Below are 15303 nucleotides of genomic sequence, written 5' to 3' on the forward strand. Positions count from 1 at the left end.
TTATAAAGGTTATCACATATATGTTATTGGTATAGTGAAGCAGTAAAAAGCAACGTGAATATCAACAGCTCATAAGCCCCAGCCCCCCTTTTTCTTTGACACGGAATAAACTATAAAATGAAGGATTGTGGAAGGATTTTAAAAAATGACGAACACCGCAATTTAGACTGCAACATCATAATTTTGTCTCCACAATCGTAAAGTGACTGCAATTAATGTCGAAGCAAGGTCGAATCAAACTATTTGACTATCTATGATCATCCACAATATTTAGCATAGCTACTTTGATGTCTCCACAATTGTAAATCAAATGCAATTAAGGTTGAACCAAACTGTTTGATTAAGATCCTCCACAATATTTAGGACCACAACGCGACCCCAATTTAAATCCTTAGGTTGCAATGGTGTTATATTGGTATTTCGAAATATAGATCGAGGGGTAGAAGTTAAAGATAAACAACAACAACAACAACGAAACAAAAAAACAGAGATCTCTACATTACAAAGAATCTCTTACTTTACACCTGAGCAATGCTTGTGCTACTTGAGGAAAACGACACAAGAAAATCATGGAACATGAAAGTACCTTCTTGTCTGTCTCGCCGGATGAGATCAAACCAATACTTTGACGGCAATGAATGCATGTGGCTGAACCTCCTACTCATATTCAAACTCAAACTTTATATGACTATATTTTCTTCCTAGTTGAATCATGAATTCAGTGAATTTGGTAAAAGTTTGACACTCTTCATGTGTTTTGATCTCAGCAACATAGCCATAAATGACCATTTTTTTTAGATTAGGACATCCTTCCAAAAGTCCAGCTACCCAAACTGAGAAAAGATCACTGATTGTAGTCCATCCAAGTTCTAACACAACCACATTCATCAGAAAAGACAACCCTTGCAAGCCATAATGAAGCACTCCATCTTTCAAATCATAACTTAAGGAAAGGTGCGTCAATCTAGGAAAACAAACAGAAATGGTCTCTATATCAACAACTTCATCCTCGTCGTCAAAAACAACACTCCACAGCCGAAGCTTTTTTAACTTTGACGCTTTTGAGATCATATTATAAAAATTTTGCCACATAAATATGAAGTTACACACATCTACGATCTCAAGGTTTTCTGTATTATCTCCAATGTCAAGATGGATGACACTCACATCATCAAGCTTCAATACTTTCAATGTCCCCTTATTGATCAATTCAAAAGCATCAAAGGAACAATCTTTCAGATGCAGATTCTCGAGCATATCCGCCACTAATATGAGTTTATCAAAACTATATGACTCGACAAAGAAATCCTTCAAAGAAGAGCTGCTAAGCTCTATTGAAGCCTCTGAATCTGACATAGCGATTTCTGGACAAACGATAGACAAGGTTTCAAGTTTCGGACAGGCAGAAAGAAGAAGACTCAAATCCAACGCTGAGATGCTAACAAAACTCAACGACAGCGACTTTAAGCAAGGAAATTTATGATACTTCGGCTCAACACCCGAGATAGGATTGCTAGCCAGGGTCAAAACTTCCAATGTTTTCCTGCTGCATTTCTCAATGATATTGAAATTAGGGGATGTCCTCACATTATAACGTAGCTCGCGCAATGAATCCCTCGTATACATAAGCCAGGCAATGACAGGGGTAACAGAAAACTCATGCTCGTCGTCCATGAAAATTGTTAAGCACTGCAATCCTTTGGTTTGAAAAAGTGTACAAGTGATGAGCATTTCCAAGTGACTAGAGCAAATTTCGCGATATAGGGGCCAGTCAGATGTATTGAATGAAAGAGTTTGGAGGTGAGTCTGCCAAGCTTCTCTCCATTTCTTGCAAGTTAAGGATGCAATCAGAACATCCCTAGCAGACCCAAGATGGGATAATATGATACCAACCACTTCAACAGGAAGATCCTCCATAGCATAAAATAATTTAACAGAACCTGTATTTCAATCAAAAACAGTATAATTCATCAAAACATGACAAAAACAAATTAAAATAAACTCCAGCTTACGCAGGGTCCGGGATAGTGTAAAGACTTTTCACACTTTCAATTAATCATAACGATTCAATCGTTATAACAGTTCGATCATCAAAAAAGTTTGACTTTCATCATATTCTAACTTAAAAGTCATGATGATTTGTGATTGAATGATGGTGAATTTTTATTTTTTTTAATACTAACAGTGCTTCAAAATTTTCTCAATTAAAAAATAAAAAATTGGAACTTTATCATTGAAATAGCATGAGAATGAGATTATACAAAGTAATAGAAAGTGATAGTATGATACCAATCACTTCAACATGAAGGGTCTCCAATCCATTGCATAATAACAAAAGGTAACAGAACCAACCAAAATATCAATCAGAAACAGTCTGGTATATCAAAACCTACCAAAAAAATATAACAATAATGAATTAATTGAGTAAAAATCATAACTTTATCAATGAAATGACAGGGGAAGGAGATCATGTGAGTGAAATAGTATCTGGGTCATTAAAAAGATGAGAATTTTACCAATTTTTTATGCAGAGGATGTGAAGTTAGCATTGAATTGAATAATTAAAATGAAAGTGGAAAAGATTAGACGAAAGATAACAGTTAGAAGGGGCTTACTTGGATGATTAAAGGGTCGGCAAAGAAAAATTGAAATCGATCAGAGAGAGAGAGAGAGAGAGAGAGAGAGAGAGAGGGAGGGAGAGAGACGGGGAGGGAGAGAGAGCTGGAAGAAGAAGAAGAAGCGGCTCTCTCCTCAGACGAAGGGAAAATTTGGCTGTGTGGAAAGTTAAATTGGGTGGGTCTTCAAAACGTGTGCTATGATGTCACGTGCTAGGAAGAAGAAATGAATTAAAACACAGCAAAAAAATAACAAATCAGATATCTCGAAATACCTCTGAAATATATGATATATGTGAAATATCTTGCCAGAGTTTATAACATATATATATATTGGGTGGGTTTATAGCATGTAAAATCGCCCAAATCTACTTAATATAGGATTGGATCCTCTGCGGTTACTATAGGGTTAAGCGAAATCTCAGGACGGTTATCCTTATCAAAGATATGCATCTTGTACCTTAATTCATTCATCAAAAGCCTCCAATAGGCCAGCTTCCAAAGAAACAAGCGGATCGTCCAAATCGACTAAAACAACTTAGAAACGTTGATCTCGGGTGTGATTTTATTCATGATGAAGGAATATACTGATTTAAGCGATAATCTCCCCATTGGTATTACAAGTCCAATCAGGGGAAATATTCGTGTAGTTCATGTGATAGGAGGCTTCATGGGTATTTGGTTTGCGGAATTTCAAAATCGTTGACCCAAATTTGATTATAAGTTATAGCATTTTTGCTAATGTAACATAGATCCAATTTAAAACTTTAGTTATATGTGGCATTTATCCTTCATTTTTGAAAAAAAAAAATAAAAAATCTACATAACAAACACGTGTGGTAAATGGTGTGACATAAGGTTTAGCTAAATTAAGGTTTAGTCGAATCTCATAAAATTTAATCAAAAGTGTGTGAATATGAGACATGTGAATCTTTCCAAAGTTCAATGCGGTTCACATATGCTTTTTAAATGTCATGACAGGTCAAAGGCGCGTGGAACTTGACTATTCAACATTTTGTGTGTGTTCCATGGTTATAGAGTCATTAATCAAAACAAATATCTTTAAAGAGGCATGATCTAAGTCCATAACACATGCATGGATAAAGGGAAATGGAAATGTCGCAAGATACGGGGGAATTAGCCAACGTACGGTACCACGTACACCCAACAACATGAAGAATCGTGCAGAAACTGGAAAAGAGTCAATTGTGGTTAAATTTTATAGGTCGCAATGTTTTCGCCATCAGGACTAACTTTGTCTATATGTGCCACACTGTGCAAATTACTCAGACGCACATAGTCAATCAAACAAGTTATTTTTTGCAATTTTTATTCTTTATCTTTCTGCTTGTGCATCATTAGTTTAGTACCTCGCAAAAAAAAAAAACACAATTCTTAACACTCTTTGGAGAAATTTCGCAACTCACAGCTGAAAGACATAATTCATTCATTTGTCGTAGCCATTTGAAATTTAAAAGTGAATCACAACTGAGAAGTTAAGAACTCTTAGTCAATCACTCGACTAATTTTCAAGTCTGACATCATTTTTTTAGGGAAGTTTGAAAACATTTATATAGCAAGATAAGTGTAGTACTATAAAGACTTAAATGTATTTTTGGTCTCTCTATTTTGCCTAAATTAAAATTTTAATCTATGTATTTCTAAAATCGGGTCATTGGTCTCCTTGTTTCATAATTTTCATGATTTTATATCCTCCCTCAATTTGAGGTTTTTTTCTTCGAATCTTTCATCATCGTATGATTAGATGACACTCCATAACGAATCTCATAATAATCACTTCACGGCTGTTGACACTCCATAACAAATGTTTGAATTGCGACTAAGAGATGTATCCACATACCGTGGAGAAAATTATTTCTAGTCGAGAAAATCTACGAGAAACAAAAAAAAGTATATACATAAGTTGATTCTCAAAAAATCTATTTGTATCATTTTGACTTTTAAAAATTTGCATCTAATCATTCCTTATTAACATGTAAAATAAAGTCGAGAAGTTATTACCAACCAAAGTTGTCTAGAAAAATATGTTAGACTCCTACCAATGTTTATATTTAGTTTTTGATACACTTTGAATAAGATTAATTTCTCTGAAAGAACATATGTAAAACAGAAAAAAGAAAGGGAAAAAAGTAATGGAGTTATTATGAGGTTATAAAAAGTTGATCATAATAATAAGTTTAATAGATAAAAGGTTATGCAACTTCTTTGAGAGCTTAACTTGGTTTGTAGAGACATTGCATAATATATGCATGAGTCTCTGAGCATTTTATTTATTCATTTTAAGATGTAAATTTATAGCTACTAAACTATTTGAAGAAAAAAAAAGTAATACATATAAAACCTTCAAAGTTTTTTATTTTTAAATACAATACATTTAAAAAAGAAAGAAACTTATTTTATTTAAGGTATTTATCTCCTATAGAGGTTCAAATATATGGTAGACTAAAAAGAAAAAAAGCAATTTCACAAATGTTTTGTTGGTATAAAAAAAATATACACAAGAATATAATATTATGACACCATTAATATGTAAAATATATTCACAAATACTACATAGTATTGTTTTTTTATGCAAAAAAAGTTGAGGTGAATTACCAATGCAATGAATTGATTTAAATAGTAAAATATTTGATCCATTTAAATAATTGGTAATGTATTCGATCTCAAAATCTTGTATATGAAAATATTTTATTAGAAAGACAAAACTCACTTTTTATGTCTCACATATTCTTAAGAGAAATTAATAACATGTCTTCATCAAAATTAAGACAAATCTCAAAATTTAGTCATTTTATAGTCAATTTCATACCTATAGTAATATAATATTGAGAAGACAAAATTGTCTCAAGCACCGAAAGAATACAAAACGCTCTTTGTTTCGTTTCAAAAAAGAAAAGATAAGAGTTATTCACATTTTATTTGATGTAACGAACGTCGATTGTATATAGTGTAAGTTTAAGAGAATATTTACGAGTTCGTGAATGATAAAAATAAAATAAAAATGAAAGAAAAGAACGTGAGTCACCCCACATTTTCATTTCGTTATCAAGAACAATGGACAGCTAAGAAAATAGACCGTGTTTGTTGTGAAATAACAAAACCCTCTTTTTCTTTGGTTCCACCATCAATCACTCACTCACTCACTCACTCGAATGTTACTCTCGCTTTCCCAATACATCATCTTCAATCCATTCCTCAGGTTTTTCTTCTCTTCTCAATTCTTTACCACTTTTACTTCTCACTTATCAATTCGCACCACGCTTCTTCAATTCTCTGCATTTCATTCACTTTTATCATTATCAGTACAATTAATTCGCTTTACTCTCTACCAGTTACACCTTACTGTAGTTACTTAATTATATTTGTCTTACCCTAAATAATATCTCAATTATTATTATTATTATTATTTTCATTAACAGGTACTACTGCAACCGAATTGCATCCTCCACACTTTGAATTTCTGATTTTTCTAAATTCACACATTAATTACCACTTATGAGTTTGGATACTGTAAGAATGGCTTCTTGTTTTGCACCTACGAATTCAAGAAATTCAGCAGGGGTACTCGCTGTTAATGGAGGAAGAAAACTGTTAGAAAATCATCACATTAACAAATCATGTTTCGTCAAAATTCACGAAAATAAGTTTGCATTTTCTAGCGTTAACAACAGAAAGTGTGGTTTGTTTCAAGTGAAGTCGACAGGGTTACCGAATTCGCACAGTGTCAGTCCTTATCATCATAGCAAAGACCCTTTTTTGGATCTTCATCCTGAGATTTCAATGCTTAGAGGAGAAGGAAGCAGTGGATTAAACAACTCTACGCGTCCGAGAAAGGATACGTCCGGTGGTGATGTGATGGAAGGGTTGGAAGACAATTTGACTCCGAGTAATTATAATGAAGCGAAGATTAAGGTTATTGGTGTGGGTGGTGGTGGATCGAATGCTGTGAATCGTATGATTGAGAGTTCCATGAATGGTGTGGAGTTTTGGATTGTTAATACTGATGTTCAGGCTATGAGAATGTCGCCTGTCAATTCTGAGAACCGGTTGCCAATTGGTCAAGAGCTTACACGAGGTCTTGGTGCTGGTGGCAACCCGGAGATTGGTATGAATGCTGCTAAAGAAAGTAAAGATTCGATACAAGAGGCGGTTTATGGAGCTGATATGGTCTTTGTTACTGTATGTTCAACCACTTTCCTTCCATTATGGCTGTTCTGCATTACAGTTTTACATTATGAATTATATATTTAGTATACTGCATACTTCTGAACATTACCATGCGTTGACATGATTTATACGCTTTCTTATAATACTGAAGTAATTTTTTCCGTCAATTTAGGACTCAGTAGAATAGAGTAAATAGTAATACATGATTGGTAGGAAAGAATGGGCGTGGTAATCTATTGTGTAGTGTGAGGAGAAATAGGCCTCAGTATTCCATAAAGGGGTTATCTATTTGGCTCATTGTGAAGCTGTGCTCTTTTCTACGTGCCTTTTCTGTGGTAGTATTCAAGTGTTTGATCTGAGTTATCATAGCTTTATACTTTATCATGCATTGTTTATCTGTCCATTCATGTCAATCATTTTTTTGTTCTGTACTGTTGCATTTCTTCAAAATGTTAGAATTCAAGATTATTCTGAACTACTATAAGTTAGGCTTTTTATCTCTTTCATTTCAATGTTCAGTCTTAAATAATACTAGACTGATGGATTTTTTGTTGAGGGGGGTACTTAATAGGGGGTGAAGCAAAAGTTTGTACTGTCAAAACAAAAATATCATTAGTATCAGGATATCTGTCAGTCCAAACTTCTTCACTTAAATGAAATCAACCCAGGCGCATGCTTATGTATGAGAATTCTAATGTATAAAAATTGATTCAACTCCTTACAATATACAACAACTTCGCTCATAGTAATATAATAACTTTGTGTCCCCGTGAGCTTTGCTCAGTTGGTAGGGACATTGCCTAATATATGCAGGGGCCAGGGTTTGAACCCCGGACGCCCCACTTATTCTCCTTAAAAAGAGAATTTATAGCCACTAGGCAGTGGCTACTTGACCAAAAAAAAAACGTTATGTAAAAATTATAAAATGACGTATACATCAATCCCCATACAACTAGGTTGCTGGCATCTCCACTTCAATTGGAAGCTCGTTTTGTGCTAAAAGGCACTTTCTCCTTCACTTGTTTATTTGTCGAAACTCAAAAGAGTATATTTCATGACAGATGACTACACTTAGATTGTCAACTTATCTAAATCTGCTATCGAAATATCATTTCCCTAGGATGTCACTTTAAATTATCAAAATTATGCTTTTTTGTAAAATGGAAGAGATTTGCAATTTCCAATACTGTGATGGACTGAAGTTCAAAATATAGTTTATTAGACTATAATATAATTTTTTTATGAAACCTGTGCATTTTTAAATTAGTTTTATGTGATATTCCTTATGGGTTTTAGAAGACGAATTATTGAAATGTGTATGAAATTCTAGTCTGTATGATTTTTTTTTAGTCAATGCCTTTGTGGATTTTTCAGAATTGGGAATAGACACGGCTGCGGTTCCAAATTGTTATTCGTTGGTATATTTTGATAAATTTGAAAATCAAAACTTATTTATGTAGGCTGGAATGGGTGGAGGAACTGGTACTGGTGCAGCCCCAGTTATTGCTGGTATCACAAAGTCAATGGGTATACTAACTGTTGGTATTGTCACAACCCCTTTCTCGTTTGAAGGACGGCGGAGGGCAGTTCAAGCACAAGAAGGAATTGCAGCCTTAAGAGACAATGTTGATACCCTGATAGTTATTCCAAATGACAAGTTGCTTACTGCAGTTTCTCAGTCTACCCCTGTAACTGAAGCATTCAATCTGGCTGATGATATTCTTCGACAAGGTGTTCGTGGCATTTCTGATATTATTACGGTATGGAATCATAAATTTCTTTGGACATGAACTGATACCTCTCTGTTGTCGCTTTGTTTAGTTTTTTCACGTTAAATTCTGATTGTATACTAGTAAAAGGATGAAAGAGAGGGAACCCTAATTGCATCTTTATTTATTTTGAGTTTTGACATATCCGGTAGTCCCCTGATCCACATTTGGTTGTTGAGTTTTTTTATTATGTTCGTTCAAAATTGTGTTACCATTAGTTTATGTATTAACTAAATTGATATATTTTTTGTTATCAGTTTTAGATGCGTTTTGATAAAACAACATAATAAGATGTCCTGATAATACTTTCCCCATGGCTCAAAGCTGAAGGTGTCTTTTTTTGAATTATAAATGCCTGTGAATTTTGTTATTTAAATGCAGATACCCGGGTTGGTGAATGTCGACTTTGCCGATGTTAGAGCTATAATGGCTAATGCAGGTTCTTCACTTATGGGGATAGGAACTGCAACTGGTATGTATGCAAACTGCTGTTGGGGTTGCAATACTGCTCCTGAGTCCAGATCTTCTATTTGACCCAAATAATATTTCTGAAACCTATAGTTCGCTTACATAATACATGTAGATTTTGGTGTAATACTCAAATTATATAGGACTACCAAATGTTATATTCGCATATCATATGGTGTGCATGTCTATAACTGAAGGTTTTTACGGCCAAAGTTGTTTTAGAGGATAGCTGGCATTGCAATGAAATTATTCTTTGACATAAGAAATCCAAACAAAACAATTTAAAGGTTGCAAAATTAACTCTCATGAGTCATGCACACTTCAAAATTCATGGAGATGCACACATGTTGATGGTGAATATGCTTTAATGTTCTTCAATCAGAAAATTTCACATTTTTACGTCACTTTCTGTTACCTGACTAAAATATGAATGTATTACCCTTTGCTTAGTCAGAACTGATGAGCACATTATTATTGTCCATGGTTACATGTATCATTGAAATTTATCTCTAGCTTCTTTTTGTATTGAAGGGAAAACGAGGGCAAGAGATGCTGCATTAAATGCTATCCAGTCGCCCTTACTAGATATTGGTATAGAGAGGGCCACTGGAATTGTATGGAACATAACTGGTGGAAGTGATCTGACCTTGTTTGAGGTAGCTGGCTACCCCTCTGACCCTTACAGATTTATCCTTTGTTAAATATTTGTTAGTTACATCTTTAGTTCCGTTCACAGGATGTTTCTCTCTCCTTTTTTTTTACAAGTTTATTCTCCCTCTGTTGATTCAAAATTTAGATGATCTAAGGATCATGGGAAGTGGTCAGGAGCAACATGCACTGAATTAAGTTAGATTTCCCCCCTTACAACAGCATGCAAATTACATTCGAACAGAAGAAACTAACATATATCTAATAGGGGGCATTTCGAGAATTATAACATATATTTATGAGAATATGCATGGAAAACCATATAAAAATTCTAGTTATTTTTAGGAATTTAAAAAAAAAATCCCAATAATTTTAAATGTTAACCAAAAGTTTATTTTAACTGACTTGGTCTCCTGGTTCTATCACTATATATTCCTTTAATATCATTACCAGCCAGCCAGGCAGGGATGTATTTTCTTTTCTCAATTACTTGGAAACAAACACACTGGTGTATATAATTTGTTTTTGTAAAAAAAAATTCCTCTGTCCTCTAGTCCAAGTCCAATTAATATAGCACTGTTATCTTGCTTTTCCTGTGAGCTATTTATAAACATGAGTTTTGAAGTGGATGGTTGTTTAAACTTTAAAGCATGCTTTGGCATCCATGCTGTGAACAACGAAATATAATGAACAAACTTTTTATTCTGAACTCTGACTAACTGTCTGCGTCATGATCTGCTCTATATTAAATTCATCATACTCTTGTATCTAAGATGGTCCTTTATTATGTACAGGTAAATGCCGCAGCAGAAGTTATATACGACCTTGTAGACCCCACTGCCAATTTAATATTTGGAGCAGTAATAGATCCATCACTTAGTGGTCAGGTAAGTTAAACTATGTAAACCCTTAAATGTTATTTGTATGAAATATGAATATGAACTTCTCTATGTTATGTAAATATTTTTCCTGAAATGAATTAGGCAACATTACCCTGGTGTAGTGTGCCAAGAAACAGTAGATTTTCTGCACTCAATCCTAGATACAAAAGTTCTAAATTCTTTAACCGGATCATCTCTTTCTGTTGTGTTACTTTTGTCAAAGAAATCTAGCTTCCGGCTGGTTCCTCTTATACTCTTTTTATTTTTAAACAAACACTGAACACCATTTTTTGTTCGGAAAAATTGCACCCACCTCTCGTCGGGTTTGTTTAAATGACAAACACACCTCCTCTATTGTTACGAAATAGAAGGGAAGTGTGTGTAATTGAGGAAAAGTCAGTTTCATGTAAAATTTGTTCTAGAAGTAACTATATATTCTCACTCACAATCTATCTTCTGTGCAATTCCATGAAAAAAGTTAACTCAACGAGCACTTTCATTAGTTAAATTTTTGTATATTGTATACCTATGGTGAACCATGTCATTTGGTTTCATATAGGTGAGCATAACATTGATTGCTACTGGATTCAAGCGTCAAGAGGAAAGTGAAGCGAGACCCGTACAGGTATGTCTTAGCCCCCTAACCCTCCCCCCTCTATGATGTCATACCCATAATTGTGGTTTTTGTCAAAAATGCAGGCCAATCAACTCACACAAGGAGATACCGTTGTCAGTCGGCGATCTTCCACTTTCACTGATGGTAGTTTGGTTGAAATCCCAGAATTCTTAAAGAAGAAAGGGCGCTTACGCTATCCAAGAGCTTAATACTCTTTTCCCCCAACTTCTTTAATTCCTTGTATTTCTTTACCACTGCATCAATATTAGGGGTAGAGTTAAACATTGGTCTAGCTAGATTCCCGTTTTTGCCCTTTATAGCAATTTTAGATCCTTGTTGTCCATGAAAGCTAAGAACTTTCCAAACTTGTGTGTTTTGAGGCTTGTTGACATGTGTGAACAAGTTAGCTTATATTTTTGTACAGAGAAAATACCAGTAATGGTCAGGGCTTGTTATAGATGTTTGTTGCCTTCTTCAAGTAAGCTACTGGTTTTAAAGTAAATAAGAATTCATGAACATTTCTTCCTCGTGTTTAAAATTACGGGCTTTCAGAAAAGGTTCTTATGATAATAAGTTATTTAAGGATGGTTTAATCAAGTTTTTAGATCTTAAATATATGTTTTGTTTACTTTTTTTTCTTTCATTGGTTGATATTATAAAAACTGAAAATATGTTTATCATATCAAATTATGTGGGGAGAATGTATATTTATATGGGTTGGAGTCTCCTAGTTAATCCCTAATTAATAAGGAAGATTAATCAATACAATAAATAGTGAAGTTAAAACTAAATAGTCACAACTTTTCAATATCTCAACACTCCCCTTCAAGGTGGTGCGTATACATCATATGCATCCATCTTGTCACATATGTAAGTTATCTTTGGACTTGGTAGAGATTTAGTAAAGATATCAGCAAGTTGATCCTTGGAATTGACAAATGAGGTTCTGATGATTCCGATGATAATCTTCTCTCTAAGAAAGTGACAGTCAACTTCAATATGCTTTGTCCTCTCGTGAAAAACTGGATTGGAGGAGAGGTGTAAAGCTGATTGATTATCACATACAAGTTCCATTTGACCAACCTCACAAAAATGTAATTCTTGCAGTAAATGTTTCAACCACACAAGCTCACATGTAGTATGAGCCATAGCTCGATACTCGGCTTCTGTACTCGATCGGGTGACAACAATCTACTTTTTGCTCTTCCATGAAATCAGATTTCCGCCCACAAAAATGCAATAACCAGAAGTAGACCGTCTATCACTTGCATCTCCTGCCCAATCGGCATCTGAATACCCAACGATATTTGTGTGGCCTCTATCAGTGAAAACAAGTCCTTTTCCGAGTGCTCTTTTGATATACTTAAGAATTCGAACAACTGTATTCCAATGATTGACACAAGGAGAGTTAAGAAACTGACTTACGACGCTAACTGGAAAAGATATGTCTGATCTGGTCAAGGTGAGATAATTCAATTTTCCCACTAATCTTTGGTATCTGCCTGGATCATAATAGGGCTCACCCTCGTTATGAAGAAGCTTCACATTAGGATCCATAGGAGTATCAACTGGTTTACAATCTATAAGAATTATTTCCTCCAAAATATCAAGGGCATACTTCCTCTGAGAGATAGCAATTCCAAGGTTTGATTGAGCCACTTCAATCCCGAGAAAGTAACGAAGAGGACATAAGTCCTTAGTCTGAAAGTTTTGAAATAAATGTTGTTTTAATGCCTTGATACCATCATAATCCCCACCGGTAATTACAATGTCATCAACATAAACCACAAGGTAGATATATTTATTTGATGTTGAGCATTTAAGAAAAACAGAATGATCTGATTCGCAACGGGTCATCCCAAACTGTTGTAGAACTTTGCTGAATCGACCAAACCATGCTCGAGGCGATTGTTTCAATCCATACAAGGACTTTTTCAATTTGCATACCAAACTTTTCCCCCCTTGAGCAACAAACGCAGGAGGTTGCTCCATATAAATCTCTTCTTCCAAGTCACCATGCAAGAAAGCATTCTTGATATCCAACTGAAACAGGGGCCAACGTCTCATGGCAGCCATAGCTATAAAGAGGCGAACATATGTCATCTTCGCAACTGGTGAGAAGGTATCACTATAATCTTGACCATAGACTTGAGTATAACCTTTTGCCACTAACCGAGCCTTTAATCGATCAACCTGTCCATCAGGTCCCACTTTGATATTAAACACCCACCTGCAACCAACAATAGATTTTTCAATAGGAGGTGGAATAAGCTCCCAAGTTTGGTTTGATTCTAACGCAATCATCTCATCAATCATGGCCTGTTTCCACCCTGGATGAGATAATGCTTCATGTAGTGTCTTCGGGAATTGAGACAGTTGAAAGAGCATAAACAAAAGCCAAGTAGGAAAGAGACAATCAGTGGTAGCTCAAAAAATTATAAATAGGATGAGGATTAGCGGTAGACCTTTTTATCTTTACGAAAAGCAATAGGTAAGTCAATAGGACGCTCAGGTGGAACCGCAGCAGGAGAAGAGACTGGAACAATACCGGAATCACTAGAATTAGTAGCAGGGGTCTTAGGAGTTGAATCATTAGAATCAATAGGAGCTGTTTCTGGAGCTTCAACATGTCGAAGCTCATAAGTAATGCCATACTGACGGAACTCAGGGTTACCTTGTGACTGTGGAGGATTTTGAGTAGAGACAAATGGCTCAAATAGAGGAATGGGCATCACATGGGAGGTAGTAACATCAGTTGTAGAAGTTGTAGAAGTTGTAGAACCAGATGTAGTGGGTGAAGCAAAGAATGGTCTATCCTCAAAGAAAGTAACATCTTTTGAAACATAAAAACGATGTGCAGATGGAGAATAACAACGATACCCCTTTTGGGTTTTAGAATATCCCAAAAACACACATTTGACAGCTCGAGCAGACAATTTATCACGGTCAGGAGAGAGATCATGTGCAAAACACGTAGATCCAAACACACGAAGAGGGACAACGTACAGAGGATCCTTAGGAAACAAAAGTGAGTATGGAATTTCATTACCCAATACCGATGATGGCATGCGGGTTATCAAATAACAGGCAATGAGAATGGCATCACCCCAAAATCTGAAAGGTGCATGAGCATTGATCAATAAAGTTCGAGTTGTGTCAACCAAATGACGATGTTTTCTTTCAGCGACACCATTTTGTTGCGGTGTGTGAGGACAACTGGACTGATGTATAATACCATGAGAAGCCATAAAGGAGTTGAATGATGTAGAAAAATATTATTTGGCATTGTCACTCCGTAAAATTCGAATTGTTTTACCAAATTGGGTCTTTATCTATGAACAAAACGTTTGAAAGGCACCAAATAATTATGAACGATCCTTCAATAAGGTGATCCAGGTGCATCTAGAGAAATCATCAATGAAAGTGACATAATATTTGTATCCCAAAGTAGACGACACGCGACTGGGACCCCAAACATCAGAATGAATGATATTAAAGGGAGACATTGATCTTTTATTGGCACGACTTGGAAAAGATACTCTGACATGTTTGCCAAGCTGACATGATTCACAATCCAATGACTTTAAATGTGAAAGGTGAGGAACTAATACCTTTAACTTATCCAAACTTGGATGACCCAAACGACAATGAATGATATCTGGAGATGCAGAAACACCACAAATGGTGGATGGATGAGAATGGAGATAATAGAGACCCTATGATTCAAATCATGTTCCAATTGTCTTTCCCGTACTTCGGTCTTGTATAAGGAAAGAGTCAGAAGAAAATGTTATGGAACAATTGAGAGATTGAGTGAGTTTACTGATTGAGATCAAATTAAAAGGACTTCCAGATATGAATAACACATAATTCAATGATAGAGATGGCAGAGGAGAAGCTTGACCAATACCAGTAACTTGTGCCTTATAACCATTAGCATCAGTAATGTTGAGGTATCTTAGTAGGTGACAAATTAGATATAAGAGAGGGATCACCAACAACATGATAAGAAGCACCAGAATCTAAAACCCATGATCCAGTAGAGTGAGACAGGCATACTGTAGAATTGTTGAGATGAGCCAATGTGGCTGAAGAGGAAACTAGTTGGATCGCCATTA

The 15303-nt window shown here is 35.2% G+C and overlaps 2 protein-coding genes across 7 annotated transcripts; one reads left to right on the forward strand and one right to left on the reverse strand.

Moving 5' to 3' along the window:
- Nucleotides 1-302: 302 nt before the first annotated feature.
- LOC11442015 (F-box/LRR-repeat protein At1g67190) lies at nt 303-3321 on the reverse strand. 6 transcript variants are annotated; one of them, XM_039827759.1, is made up of 4 exons: nt 3076-3321; nt 2616-2828; nt 2290-2389; nt 303-1940 (listed from the first exon to the last, which is right to left on the reverse strand). In XM_039827759.1, exon 4 carries the CDS (start codon nt 1915-1917, stop codon nt 658-660), a length of 1260 nt encoding a protein of 419 aa, XP_039683693.1. In that variant the 5' UTR covers nt 1918-1940; nt 2290-2389; nt 2616-2828; nt 3076-3321; the 3' UTR covers nt 303-657. The 6 variants fall into 6 exon arrangements, with proteins under 6 accessions (XP_039683693.1, XP_024627029.1, XP_039683694.1 ...); XM_024771261.2 differs by lacking the exon at nt 2616-2828; XM_039827760.1 differs by lacking the exons at nt 2290-2389; nt 3076-3321 and having other exon boundaries at nt 2616-2673; nt 2712-3057.
- A 2342-nt stretch (nt 3322-5663) lies between these two features.
- Nucleotides 5664-11712, forward strand: LOC11431554 (cell division protein FtsZ homolog 2-1, chloroplastic). Its single transcript, XM_003625764.4, has 8 exons — nt 5664-5835; nt 6056-6815; nt 8264-8563; nt 8954-9044; nt 9572-9696; nt 10483-10575; nt 11129-11194; nt 11269-11712. The coding sequence occupies exons 2-8, from the start codon at nt 6132-6134 to the stop codon at nt 11392-11394; spliced, it is 1485 nt and encodes a 494-aa protein (XP_003625812.1). The 5' UTR covers nt 5664-5835; nt 6056-6131; the 3' UTR covers nt 11395-11712.
- Nucleotides 11713-15303: the final 3591 nt, after the last annotated feature.

The sequence above is a fragment of the Medicago truncatula genome, chromosome 7 (genome assembly GCF_003473485.1).
Source record: "Medicago truncatula cultivar Jemalong A17 chromosome 7, MtrunA17r5.0-ANR, whole genome shotgun sequence".
NCBI lineage: Eukaryota > Viridiplantae > Streptophyta > Magnoliopsida > Fabales > Fabaceae > Medicago > Medicago truncatula.